Source organism: Tenrec ecaudatus, chromosome 17 (genome assembly GCF_050624435.1).
Source record: "Tenrec ecaudatus isolate mTenEca1 chromosome 17, mTenEca1.hap1, whole genome shotgun sequence".
Taxonomy (NCBI): Eukaryota; Metazoa; Chordata; class Mammalia; order Afrosoricida; family Tenrecidae; genus Tenrec; species Tenrec ecaudatus.
The window spans coordinates 39,468,166-39,491,159 of NC_134546.1; the positions used below are offsets into that span (position 1 = coordinate 39,468,166).

The 22,994-nt window shown below is 55.3% G+C and overlaps 1 protein-coding gene across 2 annotated transcripts in view; it reads left to right on the forward strand.

The window, feature by feature from the left end:
* TTC7A (tetratricopeptide repeat domain 7A) overlaps window positions 1–22,994 on the forward strand; it is a 116,676-nt gene that overhangs the window by 39,534 nt on the left and 54,148 nt on the right. For both annotated transcript variants that reach the window (XM_075535763.1, XM_075535762.1), the window contains exons 6-9: window positions 12,248–12,326; window positions 13,014–13,171; window positions 13,900–13,963; window positions 22,206–22,343. In XM_075535763.1, the coding sequence (XP_075391878.1) occupies window positions 12,248–12,326; window positions 13,014–13,171; window positions 13,900–13,963; window positions 22,206–22,343 (439 nt within the window). The remainder of the gene's footprint in view (window positions 1–12,247; window positions 12,327–13,013; window positions 13,172–13,899; window positions 13,964–22,205; window positions 22,344–22,994) is intronic.

Genomic DNA, 22,994 nt, shown 5'->3' on the forward strand with positions numbered 1-22,994 from the left:
CTGTGCGTGAAGGAAGGGCTGTGATTGTGTGTGAACTTGGGTGATGGTGTGATGGGTGGGCATGGGTGGCGTGGGTGGCAGTGTGGGTTAATGAATGTGTCGTGTGCGGTATGCACTTGGTGTATGTGGCATGTGTATGCAGTGGTGTCTATGTGCATGTGATGTGTGTGAATGTGGTGTGAGGATATGTGTGATGTATGAAATATGATATAGATTTGGTGTATGGTGTGAATTTGGTGTGTGTGGTATAATATATATACATGATGTGTGTGATATGAATTTGGCATGTGTGGTGTGTGTGCCTGGGGGTATGAATTTGGTGTGGATGGTGTGTACGTGTGTGTATGTGCATATGTGGTGACGGAGGCAGGAGGGAGGCCTTGCCATCCGTCAACCCTCCTACAAAGCCTGAGTAATTTCAGTCTCTCTTCTTTCTGTTCCTGTACCTCTGCCCACTCCCTTCCTCAAGCACGGATTTCAGTCCTGAAAGCTAGAATCTGAGCTCTTCCTCCCTGCCCCCATCAGAAAGAATTGGAAATGGAGTTGTCATTTCTTTGAGAAGCAACAAGCCAAGCATTTCAAAGCCCCAGAAACCTGGGTAGCAGCGCCCAGGATGCCTGGCAGTCACTCAGCCCCTCTGTGTCACTGTGGGCCACAGCCAGCCCAGAGGTGACCCCAGACTGGGACCAAAAAGCCCCAGCAAACCCACTGTGTGGAGTCAATGCCGACTCGTAGCGGCAACCCTAAAGGGGTAGGTTAGAACTGTCCCTATGGGTCTCAGAGACCAACTCTTTACGGGACTAGACAGCCCCATCTTTCTCCACCGACAAGGCTCCTGAGCAGGGTCAGTGAAGGGCCATCTCCCCCAGGGCCCACCTGGAAAGTCCTCAGTCTTGTCTTGCTACCTGACACTCGCCCTCAGCCTGGGCCCCAGCACACAGTGGGTGCTGGGAGGCAGAGGTGGGAGGGGACCCCTGCAGTGTCGTCCCCCCCCCGCCCCGAGAAGAAGCGCAGGGACTCTCTGGTCAGTTCCACACTGACAGACAGACCCCACCTTCCAAGAGGTCACACCCAGGGGGTGCCACCCGGAAACAAGCCCACTGAACTCAGAGCGGTCTCCTCCGAGCACGAGGAGAGGGTGCACCGCCTGGCGGGGTTGGCCAGTTAGGGGTGGGGGAGCTTCACAGAGGCCCTGGGGGTGGGGGCTGTGTGTGAGGAGCGGGGCCCTGAGACCTGTTCAGGCTTCAGAGGAGGGCCCAAGGAGCAGGGCCCTGACTCTAGTGTCTGGGCCTCCTGGTGGGTAGGCCTGGGTGGAGTGAGCACTCTGAGAGCAGGGGAGGGTCCATCCTAGGCCTTCAATTGAGGACTTGAGGCAACTGAAAGGGTTCCCTTTGTGAGAAGTGCGTGGTGTTTGCCTGGCTCCCAGACAGCTCCCCGCCCTTATTTGGAACTGGCAGTCTGAGTCAGCTGCTCAGTAGCTCATTCAGCATGTCGGAGGTACATGCGTTCTTTCCAGTGACCTTGCCTGATGGATTCAGCAGTCAATTCCCCCCAGACTCAGGCCTCTTGCTCCATGCTGCTGGGAGTGCCTCCTTGACCTGAAAACCCTGGCCCAGAAAGAGGCGGGGAATAAGGCCCCCAACCCCCCTGCTCCCCAGCACCGGGCCTGGGAAGGATCCCATCCCCTCGCTGCCACCAGAGGGCAGCCGTGGACTCCAGTGAAGCCTTGGAGGACCAGCCGCCCAGAGGCCACCTCTCAGACAGGCTCCTGGGGGGCTTGGCAGCCAGGCCCTGGCAGTGGTGGAGGCTCCGGGGTCTAGGCTTGGTTCTCCTCTGCATGACAACATCCCCTCCCCCACCCCCCATGGTAACGGCAGCTGCAGGGCCTGCGGAGGGACGGTGCAAAGGCCTAGGAAGCTGATTGAGCCTGTGGCAGGTTTTGGAAGCCCTGACCTCATCAGGGCCGAATCCCTGGGCCTCACCCCAGAACAGGACCCAGAGCTGCCTCTGCTCCTTCTTCTCTGGCCCTGTCCCCTCTTCTGCCCGAACCAGGCAGAGCCCATTCTCCTTGCCCTGCTCTGGGGTGCAAGTGAGCTTGGACTTGTGGGGGTTAGAGCAGGTGTGCCGGGAACTTTAGGGGTCCTCTGGTAATTGGTACGTCATCTGCTCATCTCAACATGGTCTAGTGAGGTGGGGGACAGTTCGCGGAGCAGATCTGCTTCCCACTCGACATTGGATTTGCAGTCCCCACACAGTACAACCCTTGTTGCCCCACGTCCTCCCTGTGCTACGGCTCTCGTTCTCTCCTGACCCTCACTGATCGGAAGACCCCGTGTACTAGGTGTTCACCCTGCGAGCCAGTCTGTCCTGTGGCTGGAAATTGAGCCTCGAGGGGGTGAGTTCAGTCCAGGCTTGGAGAGTGACAAAGGGCACGGCTTCTCAGTTCCTCCTGTCTCTGTCGACCAGTAAGCCAGGTCTGGCTTATGGATTTGGAGCCACAATTTTCTTCCACCGGATCCAGGGCCTCAGGTTCGGATCCCTTTCCGGAGCAGTCAGTGAGTGGTAGCCAGAAACTGTCTAAGGGCCCGGGAGACTGCAGTCCACCCACACAGTCCCTTCCTCCCTCGGACCGTTTCCATCATCTCTGACTTTCTTTTGTTTGCTTCAGACAGAGCAAAGATGGCCGCCTGCTAGTTTCTGAGACCCCTGCCACTACTCACTGGAGAATTATTTATTGTCTGTGTACACTGGTTTGCCAATCGAGTTAGCTACCCCCTGAGACTGCAGCCCCAACCCCCTAAACCCAGCGGCTTAGTCTCCCAAAGTGTTTCCTTATGACTAAGAGGCTTTCATAACTTTGCCCCCTGATAGAATATACCTACATTTTAATGGCGAAGGCAGCATGATCGCTCTATACCCAAACCAAACAACAGAGAAGGGTGTGCCTGTGTTTTCTAAGGGAGTTCCCCAGCCGGGCAGGGGACTTCCGGTCAGGGCCTGACATGCCCGTGTCTGGTCGGCTTCCCTCCAGCCCAGCCCACAGAGGTTCTACTTTTCTGTGTCCACTCAACCCAGCCTACAAACACTGGTTAAGCTTCTGTGTGCAGGACACAGCACTCGGCTCCCGTAACAGGCTGTGGGGCCCTTAGACGGGGGGACAGCTGTGTCATGAGATATCTGCTTGCCCTCTGGATTCACTCTAGCGACTTGTCAATCGCCTATTGGGGCCAGGCTGGTGTGCAGGCACGTGGTTTGCCAGCGGCCCTTGGCGAGACAGTATAAATCGAGCCCCGGGAGTTCTGCCGCTCCAATGACAGGAGAGGGCTGCCCGGTTGACAACCAGGTGTTGTCTTTCCCATGGAAAAGTGGGTATTGATTCACTTGTTCAATCTTCAACCATAATTTACCAAGTGCCTTCTATGCACAGGCTGCCTGCCCCTCTGCACTTGCCCAGCCATGATGGGGTGTTTTCTAGGTGCCAGGCACTGTGCCAGGCTGGGTGATGAAGCCCGTGCCTCTGACCCCCTAGGAAGCTGAAGGCTTTGGAAAGCCCCCACACGGCAGCCCGCTGCTAGAGAGCTCTATAACTCTGCCGTGCAGGACACACCTGGCCACCCCACAGGATGAGCTGGCCGTGTGTTTGGGTAACCCATCCCTGCACGAGCACCTCCTCCTTTCTGACCCCGGCCAGCCAGGGCTTCCCTGGAATAAATGGCATCCACAGCCTGGCATCTCCCCCATGCCGCCTGTTTCTGGGCCAGGGTTTGTTTGAGGTCCTGTTTGGAGATCGTTAAAAGTGGGCACCTGCGCTCAGAAAGGTCAGCGTTGAGAGATGGGAACAAAGAGATCTTTCAAGCTGGCCTCGGTGGCAGCTGCCAGCAGGAGCTTGGAAAAGCCCAGCTTTACCTGGCCCGTGCAGCTTTCTACCTGGGCTGGTGGCCATCTGGGGAGCCCTGGAGAAGCCCCATCTGGACTTTCGTTTGGCAGAGGGCTGAGGGCTCAGCTGAAGCGGAAAGGCATTGCTAGGCTCAGCTTGCCACCGCCAGGTGGGAGCCTGATCTCTGCCTGTCCCAGCCCGGGCCTTGCAGCTGCTTCCCGGACACCCTCCCGTAAGCAGCAAAGATCAGGATTTCCCCAAAAGATGCCTACGGGTGGTTATTTGTCCTCTGGAAGGATTCCTGTGCGCATATTTAAAGGCGAAATCCCCTGGTAGACTTGAAAGTAGTGAACTAGACATAACTTTGGGGGCCTGGCATCTTATCCTGTTAAGATACAGTGTGGATTCTGGGATTGTAAGTTGGGGCAGCAAGGGGGTGGGGGGTGTCCCTGGGCCTGTGTACCTCTCCCGAGCCCCCAGGTGAAACCCCTCGCTGTTGAGTTGACTGGCTGATAGCAACCCCACGTGTTGGAGTAAACCTGTGCTCCAGGACGTTAATTTCACAGCAACAGCTATGGGAGCAGGTGGGCCGGCCTTTCTTGTAGAGCCGCGGGGTCTGTTGGAACCATGAACCTGTAGACTGGTCGTTGAGAGAAGACAGCAGTGAACAGGGTGCCTGTCCTGGATTGGATTATCCCCCCAACCCCCACCCCCACCCCAGATATGTGCCAACTTGACCGGGCTATGATTCTCAGTGGTTTGGCAGTTCCACGATGATCTTATCTGTAAGGCCATAGCCCCACTCCAGGATGAGATCTAAGGTGATCAGCCAGAGGATTTGGGCGGGATGCAGCAGCCTTACTCAGGTCACCGCCTAGAGCCCGGGTAAGGGGAGTCTCCTGGGCTGTGGCCTGCACCACCTTGCATCTTCTCAAAACAAAAAACTCCCAGCCATCGAGTGGACCTTGACTCATCGCAACCCTGTGACACAGAATAGAACTGCTGCCCCCTGTGGGTTTTAGACACAGGACTAGAAAGCCTCATCTTTCTTCCACAGAGCTGATAGTATTTTGAACCGCTGACCATGTGGTGAGCAGCCTAAGGCACAACTTACTGTCCTGCCAGGACTCCGTATATGAAGTAAAAGAGAGAGAAACACTTTAAGAAGAAAGGACGTACTATTACCAGGAATGAAAACTCAGGAGCAGAGCGCATCCTTTGGTCCCTGGGCCCCTGAGCTGAGAACCTCCTAGACCCAGGATAAGATTGATGCCAAGACACATGGACATCTCCAGGGAAACACTGGGCCCAACGACGCTTTAAGGAGACAAGGACCTTCCTCCAGAACTACAGAGGGAGAAAGCCAGAGCTATGCCTTCCAGCCTCCTGAACTGTGGGCTTATAAACTTCAAAGCCATCGTCTGGATTTCTGTTACAGCCACACTAGATAGATAACAAGACAGAGCTTGTACCGGGAGTGGGGTGCTGTGCCAACCAAATCTCAAAGAACAAACTCAATGTCATCAAGTCAACTCGCTACCTGCGAGAGCTGCTTAGAACTGCCTCTATGGGTTCCCGAGGGCTGTCACTCTGTGGAAGCGGCCTGCCTCGGCCCTCTCCCTTAGAGAGGCTGGTGGGTTTGAACCACCAACGTTATGCTTAGCAGCAAAACAATAGCCCCTTACGCCACCGGAGCACCCCTGATCTCACAGGCACTTAGAAGCATTTTTGAAGTTGGGTACAGACCGAAAGAATTTTAAGGCCCCCAGGAGTCAAACCCTTCCTTAAAGAGAATGCTGGTGGACTAATGGACAGCAAAGGCAATTCTATTCTAGTGAGGTTCCCCAGAAAGCCAGGCGCAATAGAGGGGCAGAACTGGCACTGGGCTTGGAGCAGTGGAAGAGGGGGTGGCAGCAGGAGCGGCTTCAGGGCCAGGTTTCCTGGTGGGGTGGGGTGCCTTTAAGCTGAGGGTGACCAGTACCCTGGGTCTGCAGGTCGGCGCCATTCCCTAGCTAGTCTTAGAGTTCGCAGCATTGTTCTCGAGCTGTGAGAGCCAGTGTCCACTGTCCGGGGTTTGGGACTGGCTCCATGCCCTGATCCCATCTTTGTCTCTCACATCTTTGATTTGTCAAGGAAATGTATCCTTTGTGCCTGGTACCTTGGGGGCTGAGAACTTGTGTGCTGGGTGTCACAGGTTCACAGGGTAGAATTTGAACTTGGAAGTGCTTTAGGACTTTTGGGGATCATATGATAAGGGGGATGAACATGGTTTGTTTATTTTTGCATATGGCAAGGAAATAGATTTGGGGGCGTGAAGGGTGGAATGTCATGAATTGAATTGTATTCCTCCCACCCCCGCCCGAAGAGACGGTCGAACTGGCTGGGGTACAATTCTCACTGGTTTGGCAGTTATCTAATAAGTAATTTGGCAGTTATCTAATGACACAATCGTTCCCCTTGCTAGGATCCGTTGTGACCAACCAATCCGTCCTAAGGTGATTAGGGTGGGGTATAGCACCCTTACTCAGGTCACACCTCTGATCCAGCGTCCTGAGACTTTCTGGGGGGGGGGGGGGATGTAGCGTGCATTACCTTGTGTTTTACAAGAGAGAAAAGGGAGAAGCTAGCAGAGAAAGAGGGGCCTACCACCAAGAAGGAAGAGCCTTTGGGTCAAAGATCTGTGAGGCTCCCAAGAACCACCTAAGCCCGGGGAACGAAGTGCTGACACACATGGGGATCTGCAAGGTCTGCACAAGTGGAGGCCAGGACCTGACTTCAGAGCTGGCAGAGAGAAAGCCTCCGCCAGGTTTGATGCCCTCCCCTGGACCCCCAGCCCCCTACACTGAGAGAAGACATTCCTGTGAGGGCAGCACTAAATGACCAGAACAGTGACCTTGAGGGTCACTGCAGAGGGAGTACGCAGCCCTTTCAGAAGTGGCAGATGGAGGATCACCCTCACTGCAGTAGGAAGAGGAGGCCACGGTCACTTCTTGGCTCCAACCTTCAGGTAACAGCCTGGGCCAGGCTGCCAGGGAAGAGGCTGGCAGGTAGCCCTGCAGAGTGGAAAATCACCCACTGGTTTCCTCCAGGCTCTGGGCCATGGGGCCCGGGGCAGCCCTGGGTCCAACCTGGCTCAGTCTGCCCTTGGTCGGCTGGTCGTGCGGCCCATCTGCCAGGCCCTCCCCAGGCTGAGTTCCCAGAGTCAGCCGTTTCCCCTCTCCTCTTGGGGTGGGGGGTTGGGTGATGATGTCTAAGTACTTAGAAAGAGTTTAGATGTCTTCTCTCCTTCTCCCTCTCCCTTCGTCCGACGTGGCCTGCTGTCTGGCTCCAGAGTCTTCCCGAGGCTCAGTGGGACAGAAGCCCCCCAGCCCTTCTCAGGCTTTGGGGGGTAGTGGGGGGACTCCCCAACCTGTCCCTTGGCTTGCGTTGTCTAAGCTGAGTGCCTCTGGGGACTCCTGCTCTCATGACCTATTGGGGCCTGGGGGATGAGAGGAGGAACTGGACAAAGCTGAGGATTCCCCCCCCGGGAACTTCTGTCTTCCCGGCAACAGTCATTCGTTCCTGAACTGTGTGGTGACTGTCTATTCCATGTCTGGGTGTGCATTTGTGCTGGGCGGCACTGTGGTGACAGGGAGCCTCCTCTTGTTGTGGTGGTAAATACACACACCAAGAGAATCAACACTTCCCGTCATCCGCCCATGTGCACCTGAGCGGTGTGTCCGAGGACCCGGGGGGTGGCCTCACGGTCCCCAGATCACTGATTGAGCGTCTGGCCGCAAAGCTGGGGTTCTGAGTTACTGTGCCCCTTCTGAAACCTGGCTCGTTAGGACAAGAGACCTAGGAGAGGCAGAATATCGGGCAAGGCAGCGGTTCTCAGACGTGAGCATCCGTCAGAACCCCCAGAAGCCTGTTAACCTATCTATCACCTGGTCCCAACCCGGAGTTTCCTCTTTGGCTGGCCTAGAGTAGGTCCAAGGATTTGCACTTGGAACTGGGGGCCATGGACGGAGGACTGCTAATCTAAATCACTGTTTCTCAGTGTGTGGGGCAAAGCTCTCTAGTGGTATACCAGGTAGTTTTAAGTGATACACAAACATATTGGCACATCTGCCTTGGTCATGGAAGGCCGCTGTAACAAATAGCCAGAGGGGGGCTGGCCTTGGCGAGCCCATGGCTTCTCCCAACGTCTCGAGGCTGGAAGCGCAAACACGGGGCACCAGCTGTGGAGGGAGACTTTTTCTCATCGTCAGCTGTGGAGGAAGGTCTTGGTCTCCTTCAGCATCTTTGGAGACCTGCACGTGTCTTGGTGTAGGAGAGGTTCTCGGGGGCCCCAGGTCTAAAGGACGTGGCCCAGCCCCACCTCCCCTCGCTCAGTGGAAGTCAGGTCCTGCCTCTCCTCTTTTTATCCCTTGAATCATAACAGGTCAGTATTTAGTACTACAAAGTCCTGTAGCCCTTTATTAAAAAAAATCAAAATAGGAAACTTATTTCTCGACACATCCTCCATCTGGGTCTGTTCACTTCCGAAGGCAGTCTGTCCATCTCTCCAACTCTTCCCTGAAGAATCCTGTGCTCTTTGCTCCCTTTCCGTCAACCTGGCAGCTTTGACGTCCTCGAGGGACTCAGATCGCATCCCGCTAACCATCCCGTGAGTCTGCGGAACCTACAGGGGACTGCAGGGGCAAGGTCTGGCCTGGAAGGAGGATAGGCTCAGATCTCCCAATGAAATTCTCGTAGGGTCAACCCCGACTTCCTAAGAATGAGCAGGCGCATTGGTGTGATGGGGGAAATCTCATTGCAACTTCTCAGACATTTTGTGCAATTCTTAATTTTCTTGAAATTTCTAAGAAACCCCTGTGGTTGTCCCATGGCCTTTGAGAAAATCTGCCCAGATGACGCCTTTATTCAAACAAGCAACGCAGACAGTCATCACAGCCTTCTGAGCTGCCCGTCTGTGTCCAGAGTTTCCCTGGCCCAGCGCAAGCCGCTGGTTTGATAACGCATCTTTTCTGTTGGCATCCTAGCGAGACTCAAGCCAGTGTGCTTGTCTGTGGCCCTCCCCGGATGGCAGAGACTTGTCTAAATGTGTTACCTGTGGAATAAACCCCGTGTCTGAACTGCAAACCCAGTTGGCAGTACATTTTCTACTTACCCTCGTACACACGTGTGCATATGTGTCTCAGCCAACTACGCGTAGTCCTTTTTAAGTGTGGCTCTCATGTCAGAAATAGCACTCCAACGTGGCGTGAGGCGGGAGCCTTTTTACTGGCCATACTAAGATTGGGTTCCAAGATTGTACTACAGACTACGTTGTCGGCAGCAAAAGTAGTCCACGCATTCAACAAAAGGGGCCCGTGAACTTAGTCTTCTCGACATCCACGTACAGCTCCGTTGATCTCCCTCAGTGAAAAGTTGACGTTCGCTCATTCGGCATCAAGTGACTCACTTCAGTTTTGATGCCGGTTTCATAACAAATGCTATAATTATCAGTGAACAAAGGAAACGATATCATTAAGGACTTTTTTGTGATCAGAAAACACCACATCTATCTTACTATATTTTATCTGGGATAGAACTTCCATCTCTAACATCTCATTCAAAACATTCCCTTGTATTCTTCGCTCTCACAAATCGCCCCATTATTTCTTTACAATTAAGCTGCCAGACAGCATCGACTCTTCAGATGTGATAAGGACAATGAATCGAGTCTCTGGCTCAGGGCCATCGAGTCACTTGTGACCCTTATCAACCCTGTGGGATCAGGTGGAATGACTCCCGTGTGTTTCCAAGACTGTCGCTCTTTAAGGGAGTAGAAAGCCTCATTTTTCTCCTTGGAGCAGCTGGTGGTTCCAACTGCTGACCTTGAGGTTGGCTCTATACTACCAGGGCTCCTTCGAGTCTCTTTATGGACGAAATGAGCATTCTGTTGTGCAGTGAGGACACTGTGCTGTGTTCTTGTACAGAACCGTACGTATCGCCAGGAAAAATGACCTTTCCTGAGGCTGTAAACCTAGCTCTCCTGTAAGCGTGCTGCGGTCCTCTCTGTGAAGGATCGTGTGTGTAAGGCATAGACTAAGCCTCAGCTGCCTCATGCCTCCTACAGCAGGCATGTCCGCGCTGCGTACAGAGGAAAATCGAGTTGGATAACGCCATGGGCTTTCACCTGCTTTCTGTGCGAGCGTCACTGGCCGCTGCAGTGACATGTAAACAGTCTGTGACACTGAGTACTTCCGGAGCACTCCCGTCACTGCTTGCTGCTCTCCGGTGCTGCTGTGATGGGGAAGGCGCGAGAATCCGTGTGTGACAGTATGCTTTGGCTGCGTCTTCAACCTCTCATGTTACGTAAACACTCTCTTCATGGTTGGTAGAGATCTGGGTGTGCCTTTACAGCTTTCCTTCCGGATCTCGGAGAGCTTGACTCGGCTGGTGGGAAGACAAGACGGCCCTGCACTGGCCCACACTGCCAGCACCAAGACGCGGGCTTGCACGGTGTTGGCTCTGATTTCGGCCTCTGTGGGTTGTCTCCCCTTTGGAAGTCGATCTTCAGCGCTGTTCGGTAGAGCCTGAGCGAACCCTTCCAGGATGACACGCTTTGTTCCCGCAGGAGCTCACAGTCTTGGCATTCGGTTGGCTGGTTCCCACAAGGAATTAGTCCATTTCCTGACACAGACAGATAACATAAATAGGCTGATAAAACAGAAAGAAATACAGCATTCTGGTGAGAACTCTTTCTTGGGAGACAAATTGAGAAACATTCGTTAGTGGGAAGCAAACACATTCTCCACAGTAGACGAGATTTGGATTTTGTGTCCTGATTTGGGGTGCCGAGTGCTTGTTTGGCAGCACCGTGTCTGTCCCCGGAACCGTCAGTGCTCAGGGGAGCCATGGAGGACATCCATCACAACCTTTTGCTAGATTGTAATCGTTCTGGGTTCTTTCAGGACATTGGCTATGTTTGTGCTGCTTTAGGTTAGTGCTCACTAGTGTGACATATGGTAGGTTATGAATATTTTAACTCACACAGAAGAGGATGCTTTCTCTTCTTTTGTCCTTGAATTCCAGACCTTTCGTTGCCATTATTGTTTCCAAGTAAGAACTCGGGCAGATAGGCCCTTCAGTTCTATGCAGTTGAAAAATAAATGAATTGAATTCTCTGCAGTGATTGGCGTATCTGAGTTCCCAGGCTTTTGCACATCCTCTGGGACTAGAGTCGTCCCCGCTGGCTGTTTAACAAGCTATGTGCAAAAGCACACGTAGCCCGTGTGTGTGTCATGCCCGGGAGCATGGCTGGCCCTCCTGACTGAGGACGCTAGCTCAGCAGGCATGGGTGCCCAGGAGAGTTCTCTCCGAATGGATTGGAGACTTGTGAGCTATTGAGAGATGATCCACCCTTGTCCAGAGGGCATTAAATGGAGCAAGAGTTGAGCTTGATGGTCCACCCCAGCCTCTTGCTGATTGGAAGACTAGTGTACTCTGCAGAGTCCTGCCAAGATAAGGCCTTCCAGTTACACCTTGGAGACATGTCCATGAAGGTGTTGATGTGGGAGGGGCTTCATGACTTCAGCCTTGCCCACGGTGCCCTCGTGACCCTGCAAGAACCTTATTTCCACTGGCACATTCACACACTGGAGCTGGCATCGGCCTCAGCGCCCTGCCAGGCCCTCCCGTTACGGTGCTCACTTCTCCTTGTGTCCTGCCTGCCTGGCATCGACAGGCCTTGCTCTGGACAACTGGTACCCGCTTACTTTGCTTATTGAGGGGTCTGCCCCACATCCCCATGTGAGATGAACTCTTACTATGTGCCACAGATTTGGAAGCTTGGAAAATGCTTCAAGGCTATGGCTGACTGGGGGTGTGGGGCTGACTGGGGGGACTACCTCGCCTGCGGTGTTGCAGGGAAGCCTGTGGCTCTAGGGACTGAGACAATGAAGCCAGGTCAGAGGCAGTTCTAAGTTCTACCCTGTCAGCACCGATCCAATGGCAGTGAGTCTGGGGTGGGGGAGGGAAGTTGGGGGGGAGGGAGGAGTAGGGGGCAGGGGAGCCAGTGAAGAAGAAGTTGAGGCTAGCTCATGTGAAAACAAAAAATCTGACGCGAGCTGTAGGTTCTTGGGCCCAAATCACAAGGCCCCATTCTGGTGGTCAACTGGAAGGTCTTGAGGTGCTCTGAATGAGTGGACGTGGGTTTCGTTTTGAGGGAGAAAATATCCTTCCTCTTCTTTTATCATTGGATTCCAGACCTTTCAGTTTCCACTATTGTTTCCAAGTGAAAAACTCAGGCAGATAGGCTCCCTCGGGTGCGTGCAGGCTTTGTGGGGATGTCTGTGTGGGACCCATGCTGGCAGTGATCCTGCTCTGCTGTCCCCCCACCAGGAACATTGTGAAAGGCATGCGAGAGCTCCGGGAGGTCCTGCGCACGGTGGAGACCAAAGCAACTCAGAACTTCAAAGTGGTAACGGAGGTGGCCCCCCACCCCAGAGGGCTGGGGCAAGTTGGTTCCCGAGTCAGACTGTAGTGGGAGACACTAGCAGTCCTGGCACACAGCCCCTGACCAGATGTGGCCACATGTTGCATACCTGCTAATACTCCCCCATCTGTACTCAGGGCAGACGCTGCTAATCAATCTCCGAGTTCCTTCCCCCTCAGCCTGGGAAGCACTCCCTGCATCCTTCACACTGCACAGTGGCTGACCCCGAGGGTCCAAAGCCTTCTGCCCTGTGTCCTGTGGGCTGATGTGCTCATTCTTAAGGCTCGATCTGTGTGTGGTTTTATGATGTAACGTTGACTTAGCTCTCCTGTCCTGGCTCAGGCTTGCCTAGTTCTCAGGCCTTAAGGTCATTTCACCCAAAACTGGAGCCACAGCGGCTGCTTCTAACTCTAGCCAGGAGGGTGGCCTGCAACGGTGGCTTAATGTTGTTCACCAGCTCTGCTGGGTGCTCAGAAACTTGTGGCCCCCAGACTCAGGATGAGGAGGACAAGGAAGGGCGCAGGGAAGCCAGGCCGTGCTGCAGGATCCAAGAGGCAGGAGACAGCCTTGGGTGTGGGGCTTCCAGGGGGGCATGCATTGTAGGGTGGGAGGAGGAGGGCGCTGGGGACCACATGCCTGGGTCTGAGCCCTCCCCTTCTGTCCATCCTGCAGATGGCAGCCAAGCATCTGGCCGGGGTCCTGCTCCACTCCCTGAGTGAGGAGTGCTACTGGAGCCCCCTATCCCAACCTCTGCCTGAGTTCATGAACAAGGAGGAGAGCTTCTTCATCACTCAGGCCCTGCGCAAGCCTCACCTGTATGAAGGAGACAAGTAAGCTGTCTGGCCCTGCTTGCTGGACCACACCAGCATCCTGTCCACACCCGGGGGCCCTGGCCCATACTCTCTTCCAGCCGCCATTCAACTCACTGCCGGGCAGACCCTTTAGGATTGAGAGGCAGGGCTCAAGGTGGGGGCTGGACACCCAAAATCCTAGAAGGCATCCAAAGACCAAATAATTATTTTGGGGTTAGTGATGGGCTGCTAGCTGGACAGCTGGCAGTTCAAACCCATCAGCTGCTCTGTAGGATTAAGACGAGGCTCTCTTGCTTCTGTGAGGGAGCCCCAAGGACCTGTTCCACTCTGCCAAGGCTCACTGTGAATCAGCATGGCCAGCACCCCCTCAACACCCTATCTCCCTTGCTTGTTGTGCCAGTGCATGAAGGCGGGGCCTGGGGCTTACCTGGCAGAGTCACTGGGTGGCCAACCCAACCCCTGGAGCAGCTGGGTGGGCCTCCTTAGCCAGAGGGGCCTCCTTAGCCAGAGCCCCTGCTGTGTCCATGCCTGTAGCTACTGCAGCCTTTCAGGCCCACTTCTCTGGGCATGTCTAAGAGCTGCAGGCGCTATCTGGTGCCTGTGAATTATGCAGGAGAGGAGGGTCACCTTACCAGGGCTGGCGTCGGGCTGGGGCTGGCTTGGGGGCAGAAGGCTGGGTGGCCGGGCAAGCAGGCTGCTCCCCTGTGGCGTTGTATTGGAGCAAGTGCTGTGCTTGTGTCTTTCAGCCTTTACTGCCCCAAGGACAACATCGAGGAAGCGCTCCTGCTGCTGCTCATCAGCGAGTCCATGGTAAGCACCAGGTGGGCCTCAGGCACCGGGGTCCACCACCTGGGGCTGTCCCTACCCAAGGGAAAAGTCTCCCGTGTGACCAGGACTGAGGGATGGAGCCCCGGACCAAGACCTGAGTAGGGATCTGCCCTGGCTGGATGCTGGGACGGACACGAGAGGGGCAGGGGCAGGCGACTTTGGAGACAGAGACCCAGCATCGGGGTACTGGGGTGTGTGTCATTGCCTCTCTTTGAGCCTGTTCCTCATCAGTAAAATGACAGTCCCCTGAGGTCACCAGGGTAGAAGGGCATTTTCCTTTCCATGGGCCGTGCTTTAGCAAGGGCCCACTCTGTGCCAGGCCCCCATCTAGGCCTGCGTGGAACTTTGTCCTGGGGGTGGTGCTGTGTGTGTATGTGTGTGTGTGTGTGTGTGTGTGTGAGAGAGAGAGAGAGAGAGAGAGAGAGAGAGAGGTATGAATCAGTAAAACATGCAGGCGAAAGTCCAGCAGAGAAGTGAGTGAGAGGGCAGGATAAGGTGCACAGAGTTCTGGGTAACTGATCAAATATCATAAGACCCGCAGGGCACCCACACACACAACACACATACAAACATCACACACTGACATATAACATCACAAACACAAATCACGCAACGCATACTGTGTTAGTCCAGGTAGACTAGAGAAACAAATTCAGACACGCATATGTATATAAGAAAGAGGTTTTTATACAAGAGCAATTGTATATTGAGGAAACAGCCCAGTCCAGATCAAGTACCTAAGTCTGATATTAGTCATATGTCCGATACCAGTCTGTAAAGCCCTCTTCAGACTTCATGAAACATATGCAATGATGTTGAACACAGGATGATCACAGGCCAGTGGGTAGAAAGTCTTTAGATCCAGTGGCGTGTAAGCATCTCAGCACTGACGGGTTTCTACGTGGCTTCTCCAGCACCCAGGGCTGCATCAGCGTAGTCCGTGTGGCTTCTCCTCAGGAAGTCTCTCAGGAAGTCAGCCTTCTCTTGAGTGAGCCAAGAGAAAAAAAAGTCTTCTACCTCCAAGGAGGAAAAACCAGGTTTCCCAGAATTCTCAGGAGAAGGCCATGCCCACCCAGAGGCCTCATTGGCTATGATCTGATTGACAGACTAGACTCCACCCCTACACTCTTATCCTCTGAAGTCCCAAATTGACACCAGATTATACAACTACCACACGTACAGTCATACACGCAACACACACACACCCCACAAACACAAAACACACCACACACACACAGTCACAGCCGCAGGCAGGCAGGGTAGGCCAGGTACCTGCAGTGGTCCCTGCCTACAGTGCATTTGTGTGTGTGTGTGTGTGTGTGTGTGTGTGTGTGTGTGTGTGTGAGAGAGAGAGAGAGAGAGAGAGAGAGAGAGAGAGAGAGGCGGTGGTGCTGGAGGGGCAGAAGCTGAGTGTGGGGTGGCGGGTGGGCTGAGGCTCTGTAAGACCTCATCTGAGAGCAGTGAGCGGTGGTGGAGCTTTGAGAAACAAAAGGGGGTCCCTCACAGCCAGAACTGTGGCCAGGGGGTTGCTTCGGCTCAGCGGGCCTCCTGGGAAGCAGACTGGATGGTGGCGGGGACCAGGACGGGAGGAGAGCGGGCTCCTTGCAGCAGCCAGCCCGGGCCATCGTGCGAAGGCATGGCTGTGAGGGGCACAGAGCCGGCGGGCAGACGTGGAGGTCAAGGTGCTGGACCAGTCAGGGTGCCCCAGGCAGGCAGAACCGGAAAGATGTGTGGAGACTTTCACATGTTCGGGAGGAAATGCCATCATCTTTTTATTCTATTTTTCCAAAGGAGAGAAAGAGAGAGAGGTGGGTTTATTTTAAAGAAAGGCCTCACATCATTGCGCAGGTGGGCATGTCCAAACCCTGCAGACCAGACCCTGCACCGGCCCCTTGGACAGGATGCCCACGTTACAGTCCTGAGGACACATGTCCCCTCCCTCGGCTTGCTCGCAGGCTGGGAACCGGCTGGATGAGACCCACCCACATTGTGGATGGAGGGTCTTGGGCTTTACTTGAGCCCCTTGATTCAAATGGTAATCACGTCTCCAGAATCCCTGCACAGCAACAGGAGACGTGTCTGACCAGAGATGGCTGGGTCCTGAGCCTAGCCCAGGCCACCTGTAGCATTAGCCATCCCAGGGACCCAGGGGCGGATCTGATTTTCCCCGGAGGACCATGTACTGGACCCAGAAAAGGAGCTTGGCTGAGACCACACCCTGGGCCCTCGTGGGGCCCCAGACACAGACCTGCAACGCCCCCTACGGCTGCGCGTCCACCTCCTCTCCTGGCCACCTCCTTAGGTGATAGCGCACCAAGTCACCGCTTCTCAGGATGGAAGCCGTGTGATTGCAGCGTAGTCCGCGGTGATGGGAAGAGAGGTGGGCGCAGCACTTGTGTTAGGCGCTTCCTTGGCCAGGCCCTAAGCTGGCGAGCTCCTTGTTGCAGGCATTCTGTGATCTGCACTAAAGTGCCAACTTCTGGTTGCCAGTGGTCTGCGGAAACAAGCTCCGCATGGTTCCGTCTAAAATCGATGTGTTCCCTCCCCGTTTGCAGATAAGAAAAGTAAGGTCCGCCGTCCCTGTGAGGCCAGGCAGCACAGGGCAGGGGAGCTGGGTTATTGGAAAGGCAACAGCCCAGGTGGCAGTAACAAGAACATAGACACACCGGGGGCAATGGAACCACTGACGCCGAGCGAATTGTTGAGCAGTTGTTACATGGACAGAATTTGCCGTGTCTCGCTTCACCAAAACCACTAAAGACAACAGTAAGGTCTAGAACAGGTGCACATCCCACCACGAGGCACCCAGGAATAAGCTTTGCTGCCAAGCTCAAACCCCAGTCCTACACTAGAAATTGGCCCACCCTTGGCGCCAAAGGCAGGCTGTGAAGCCCCATCTCCTGAGTGTCAGTCCCGATTCCCCTACCTACTGACTGCTCTGGGCTCGCTTTTCTCACCCGTGAACGGGCTGCTTCAAAGAGAAATGATGGGAGCGTGGCATCTGACCTCCAGCGTCACGGGGAAGACGTGGCCCCAGCTGCCCAAGGTGGATTCCGCGAGGCCGAGGCCAGACTCGCTTCCACCCCCCGTGTTTCATCACCTCCGACCAACCACCCCTCTCACAGCTCACTGTTGCTCAGCTGAGCTCTGCCCTTCCTTGCACGGGCCACACACAGCTCACAGACGGTGCTCACCGCCAGGGGCTTTCTCAGGGAAGTTAGCCGGTTACAATGCAGGTAGGGAATGCTCAGGATGCATCGTTCGGTCAGGGTGGTTGGCTCTATGCCTTGTCCTCACACCACTATGTGACCTCTGCCTGATCGGAACCCCCAGGACTCAGAATTCGGATGCCATTTCATTAAGGTGCCACCCCCATTCCCCAATCCTCCCTCTGGCCCACATTTCAAAGTGGAGAATAGTCTTCCCCTAAAAGGTGGCCCAGACTTGGCACCGAGGTGAATTCTCCTCACTGTGGTTTCTCTCCCAGCAGTGCAGCCTTTTGGAAGCTATGTGGATGACTGGCCTTCCCCGGCAGGCTGGGGGCGGAGGGCAGTTCAGAGAAAGCCCTGTAGGACACAAGGCAGAGGGATGTCCAAACTCTGTGTGCTCTGTAGCTTAGAGGGGCACCTGGTCTGACTCGAGGGGGGTTGGGGATCCAGATTCCTCATGCTCGTACCAGCCTTAGAAATTTCAGGACTTTGGGGCAGAGCACTGGCGATGGACGTAGCTTTGCTGTCTCGTCTACAGACTGCTCCCGACCTGCCCTGTGGGTTTATCTTCTGGCTTTGCGCGGCTTCTCAGGTGGCCAGGCTGCCTCGGCTTCTCCCCTGGCTTGCACCCTCCTTCATAACAGGGCACATTCCGGGCGGTGCTGGAGCTAGAGTGTAGTTCCAGCTATGCCAGCCTCCCAGCTCTTCTGCTGACCCTTCCCTGCCGACCCTGGGGCGCAGCATGGGCGCCATAGAGCATCTGTAAGAGCTGCATCTGTAAGAGCTGCTTTGGATGACGGGCTGAGAAGAACCTCTAGGAGAAGAAACCTCTAGATCCCCAGCTGGCTGCCTTGGTATCCTTGACTTTTCCTAATCCCTGCAGGATTCAAGTATTAGGTTATTTCCCAGAATGCTTGCATGGCTGCAGGAAGAACCATTGCAATACAACACGTGTGGAAGGCCCACTAGCCACCCCCTCACCTCAGGGACTGCCAGAGCCTCTGCTCCGAGGAAGGGCACTTCCAGGGTCCTGGAGCCCCTCGGCCTCTGTTGCGTGGTTTCGTACGTAAAGGAGTTGCTCCCTGGGGTCTGGTCTGGGTCTGACCCTTTGGGACGTAGCTTTGCTAAGTGGGTGAGTTCAGAATGAGTGGAGTGGCCATTGCCTTTCAAGAGGCAGGTAGAAGTGCTTGTACAAGAATACAGGGAATATGAGTTACACAGGATAAAGAAGACTGGTGTTGTAACCCAATTCCGAGACATCCAGGCCATGACATCTAAAAATCACCTGCTCATCTGTCAATCCACTCACTTGCCCAACCATCCGTTTATTCATTCACTGATCCACTCAACAATCTAACCACCCACGCATCCATCTATCCATCCATCCAAACATGCATCCATCCAAAGCATTCATCCATCCATCCAAACATGCATGCATCCATGCGCATGGATGGAAGAAATCCCAATCGCCGAATCAGTAGGAACTACTCCCAGTATGCCGAACCCCCAAGTGCATGTTCTGGTTTTTAAAGGAATCGTGTATCAAACCAGCCAAGCTTTCCCAGGGAACCAGGAGGTGCTGGCATTTTTGTCTTTCTAAACCGCTGAGCCATGTCATAAAAATATGAGGGGACTTCCATTTCAGTCTGTCCTGAGAAGCACTTGGCTTTCTGACTCAGACATTTCAGAAAACACTCCGATTTCCTCTGGGGAAAAATTAGTACGAGGATACCAGTCGGCTTAGTGAGGGGCAAAATGCTTCCTAGGCTTGAGTGCATGTGGGATTCAGCAGATGAGCACAGCGTCTTCCAGTGTTTGGCACCTGGTGTGTCAGACACAAGGTCCTGCTCTGCTGGAGGCCGGGGAAGGGTCTAATTGTGCCAGCCTGAGCCCGCCCCTGGCAGCAGGGCGTGAGTCCTGGCCTGGCAGGCATGCGGTGGCTGGTGGGGCTAGGCCCAGGTTGCTGATTGCTGAGTGGATGGGACACAATGTGGAGCATGTGATTTCTTGGCTCCTTGGACTGATGGTGCGGGAGCCAGTGGTAACTGCCTGCTGAAGGGGACCATCAACAGGAGCTGCGCGTGGCAGTGTCTACCAGGAAGGGACCGTGTGGGCACAGGTGCTTCTTGGAGACACCTGTCTAGGAGTGAATGTTGTGGGTTGCAGTGGCAGACTCTGAGGCTGCTCCTGGGCCTGCAAGCTGGGGCCTTGCACCCGCTGCTCAGGGAATGTGCTCGCTGCAGAGAAGGGGCATCCTGGGTCTTAGCAGAAAAGCTCAGCCTGTGTTTCCATCTGGTTCTTTAATCCTGGGCTTCATGTGGCACTGGCCACACCTATTAGACACCTTCTCAGAGGCTGGAAGGAGCCAGGGTGTGGTATCAGTTAGCCTGGGCTTTCACGATGAGTGGTGGGCCGTTAGCGGCCTGGGCAGGAGCATCACTTCTGACCTGCTGGAAGGCCTGGGGCAAATCAGCTTCCTCTGGGAGAGGTTGCCACTGGACCTCAAGGAGTATGGAGCCTTGGGCATGGTGCTTGGATCTGGTTGTCTCCGAGAGCAGGCAAGGTTGGCGGAGGTGTGCCGGGCTGGCAGAGACACCTAGAGGGCATAGTGCGAAGGAAGACCCAGGCAAATACTAGCAGGGACTTGGAAGAAAGGGCTGGTGACCACTCCCTAGAAGTCAGTCTGAAAGACCATGCAGGGCAGCCCTTGGACTACAGCTAAACCAGCAGCCGTGGGGAGGGCGGCTGGGGTGCAGTGCTCCAGGGGATCTGTCACTGTGTTGCATGGAGAGGGTATTCCCAGGCTGGCTCGTGCTAGCGCTCTCTCTCTCTCTCTCTCTCTCTCTCTCTCTCTCTCTCTCTCTCTCTCTCTCTCTCGCTCAGGGGAACTAGTTCTTGTCCTGAGGGCCAGGAGGTAGGGTACAGGAAAGTTGGGGTCTGAGGCTGTGCCTTCTACATCCTCTGACCTTCCAGACTGGCCCCACCACGACACACACACGCACATGCACACTTCTTTCTGTCCACTTTGCCTCACCCCACCCTGTTGCCATTGGTAACATATACAGCCGCTGCCTAGCAACCACCCAGGAGCCTGCGTTCCCCAATAGCAGCTCTGCAGTAAGCCAACCTCTTCTTCCGGCTTTTATGATCTGGGGACCCATGTTTCATGTGTGGCCAAGGAGGGTGGGGTGCACACAAGGCTGCCTCCCACTTGTCTCCTGTTGGGGAGGCCTGGTCACCGGGAACTGTGCTGCCAGTCTGCTCTCTGCTGGACCTGGCCCATGTGGCTAGGTCCCCTGGTCCTCGATTGTCTTCCAGGCCCTCTGCTGTGGCTCTGGCCCTCTCCCAGGACCTCGCTCGGCCCCACATTCCACACCCCACATGCACTGATGTCCCTTCCTTTTCTCACCACCCCCTCCCCACATGCCCCCAGGACAGGGACTGCCCCTCCCTCCCCCAGTGGCCTAAGACAAGGGCTCCCTGAAAGGGCCTCCTGACTTCTCCCTAACCTAGCAGGACTTCTCAACCCCTCCCTCACCTGTGTGGGCTGGTTTTGGGGGAGGGAGGTTTCTCTGGCTTTCTGGCCCTCTGCCCAGCTCCTGTTTCCCCAGCAGCCTCAGCTTTCCCTGGAGTTCCTTTTACCCAGGCACCCTCCTGGGGCTATGCCCAGTCCCCAGGGATGAAGGCAGTACATGCTTACCTTGGCTGGGGAGGTGGGTCCCCAACCTGGTCACTGCTGTTCCTGCCCAGAGACCGCCACCCCAGGATTCCTACAACTGCTCAGGCCCCCTACCCCCACCCCACCCTCCACCCCATCTCATCTTGCTGGGTCACCTGGCGGATGGGGCGGCACACCCCAGAGCAAGCAGGTTCTGAGTCCTTGGTGGCAGGGCTTGTGCAGGACCACCCACTCACAGAGCACACACACACGCCCTCTCTGCGCTGCCATCTGGCAACACAGAGCTCCTGAAATGACGTGTTGCTGATGCCACCTTCGGAGATGCCGAGCTTGGGAAAGCTTGCCATGGAGAGAGGGAGGGACTGGGTGGCTCCGAGGTTGGAGGGATCTGAGGATAGGGTCCCTCTGGGTGAGGGGCGAAGGAAAGGAAGGAGGGTCTTCGATAGGGAGAGAGGGGTGGGGGTGGAATGTGTGTGCGCCAGGCAGCAGAGTCCCTACCCAGGGACTCCTCCAGGGGAAGGGAGGCTAGAGGGCTGGGTCTGGGGCGGAGGAAGACGGCCACCCAGGACCAGGCGGTGGGAGTAGGTAGGATGATGTCGGCACTGTTCTGTTGCCTCAGTCTGGCATGCCTGGTGCTGTTGTTCTCTAAGGAACCCTGGTGGCACAGAGGCAAAGTCCTTGGCTGCTAACTGAAAGGTCAGCAGTTTGAACTCCCTGCTTGTCGTCCCATCACTCTGCTTCCTTACCGGTGACAGTGCAGAAAACCACAGGGGCCGTTCTGCTTTGTCACGTGGAGTCACTGCCAGGCGGGACTGACACCCGGTCTTCTTTCATTATTGGGGCTCTAGGGGAGGAGGGTGTCTTGTCCGTGGAGGTGGAAGGTCATCTTTTCTATAACTTAATTCCAAATGACTCAGCCAAGTGACCGTAGCATTATATACAGAAAGAGGCAAAGCAGATGTGGCCAGGGTTGGCAGTTGATGATCTGGCTGAAGGCTTTGTGGTTATTGGGTTATTCTTGCAATCTCTCTATAGATTTGAGCTTTTGCTGTTGTTGTTGTACAGAATAAAATATCCAATACCAGGAGCTTCAGCTCCCAGAACCTAGCCGCACTGGACCCAAACCTGGCCTAAGGAAGGGGACAGGCTTTCTCTCTTCTACGAGGCCCTGCGTGGGGGTGGGGGTGGGGCTGGGGAAAGGCAACATGGGGGTGAGCCACCTGCCTGGTGCCCCCAGGGAGGGAAAGTGGTGACTGGGCCTGCCAGCAGGGGCCTGTGCGTCGGCACCAGCTTGTTCCCCATCCTCATTCTTTGTCAAATCACGCCCTACCCACAGGCGACTCGGGACGTGGTGCTGAGCCGGACGCCGGAGCAGAAGGAGGACCGGACCGTGAGCCTGCAGAACGCGGCGGCCATCTACGACCTCCTGAGCATCACTCTGGGCAGGAGGGGCCAGTACGTCATGCTCTCAGAGGTATGGCCTGGCTCAGAAAGGGGATCAGACAGGCCCCACTAGGTCCCTTCCCCACCTCCACCAAGCTGTGCTACTGTTTAGGGGAGACCCAGGCTTGGGCCTGTCCTTTTTCCGGCGCTGAGCTAGCTGCCCTCCGCTGGACATTTTGAGTGTGGAGTGCTTTGCTTTGCTTTTGGTCACTGTAGAGAAGGGGAAGAATGCCCACCCCAACCCACCCACCTCCAGTTACTGCAGAGAGGAAGCTGGTATGTGTGCCCATCTAGCAGGGGTCCCAGGCAGAGTGGTGGGCGGGCTGAGGCCTGCCTCCCACCAGGCTGCACAGGGCACCCCCGTGACACAGCTTCCCAGGCTGCTTGGCTCTGTGGGGTGGGCACTCCCTCTGCCCCCAAAACTTGGCACATTTTGGAGCATTCCGTGTAGGCTGGGATCGAAGGTGGTCCTGGGACGGCCTATGGTGGGTTTAGAAGGACTCCATTGGAGGGTCTGTGACATCTGCTGACCCCTGAACCTGAGATGAGTTCTCACGAGACCCTGGGTTTGATTTTGCTCTCTCGTGTTTGCATAGAGCAGGCTGCGGCCCAGACAGGTGACTTCTTTGCCTGAGATTACACCCAGGTCCCTGCTGGGTACCTGTGTAAGCTCAGGCCTTTA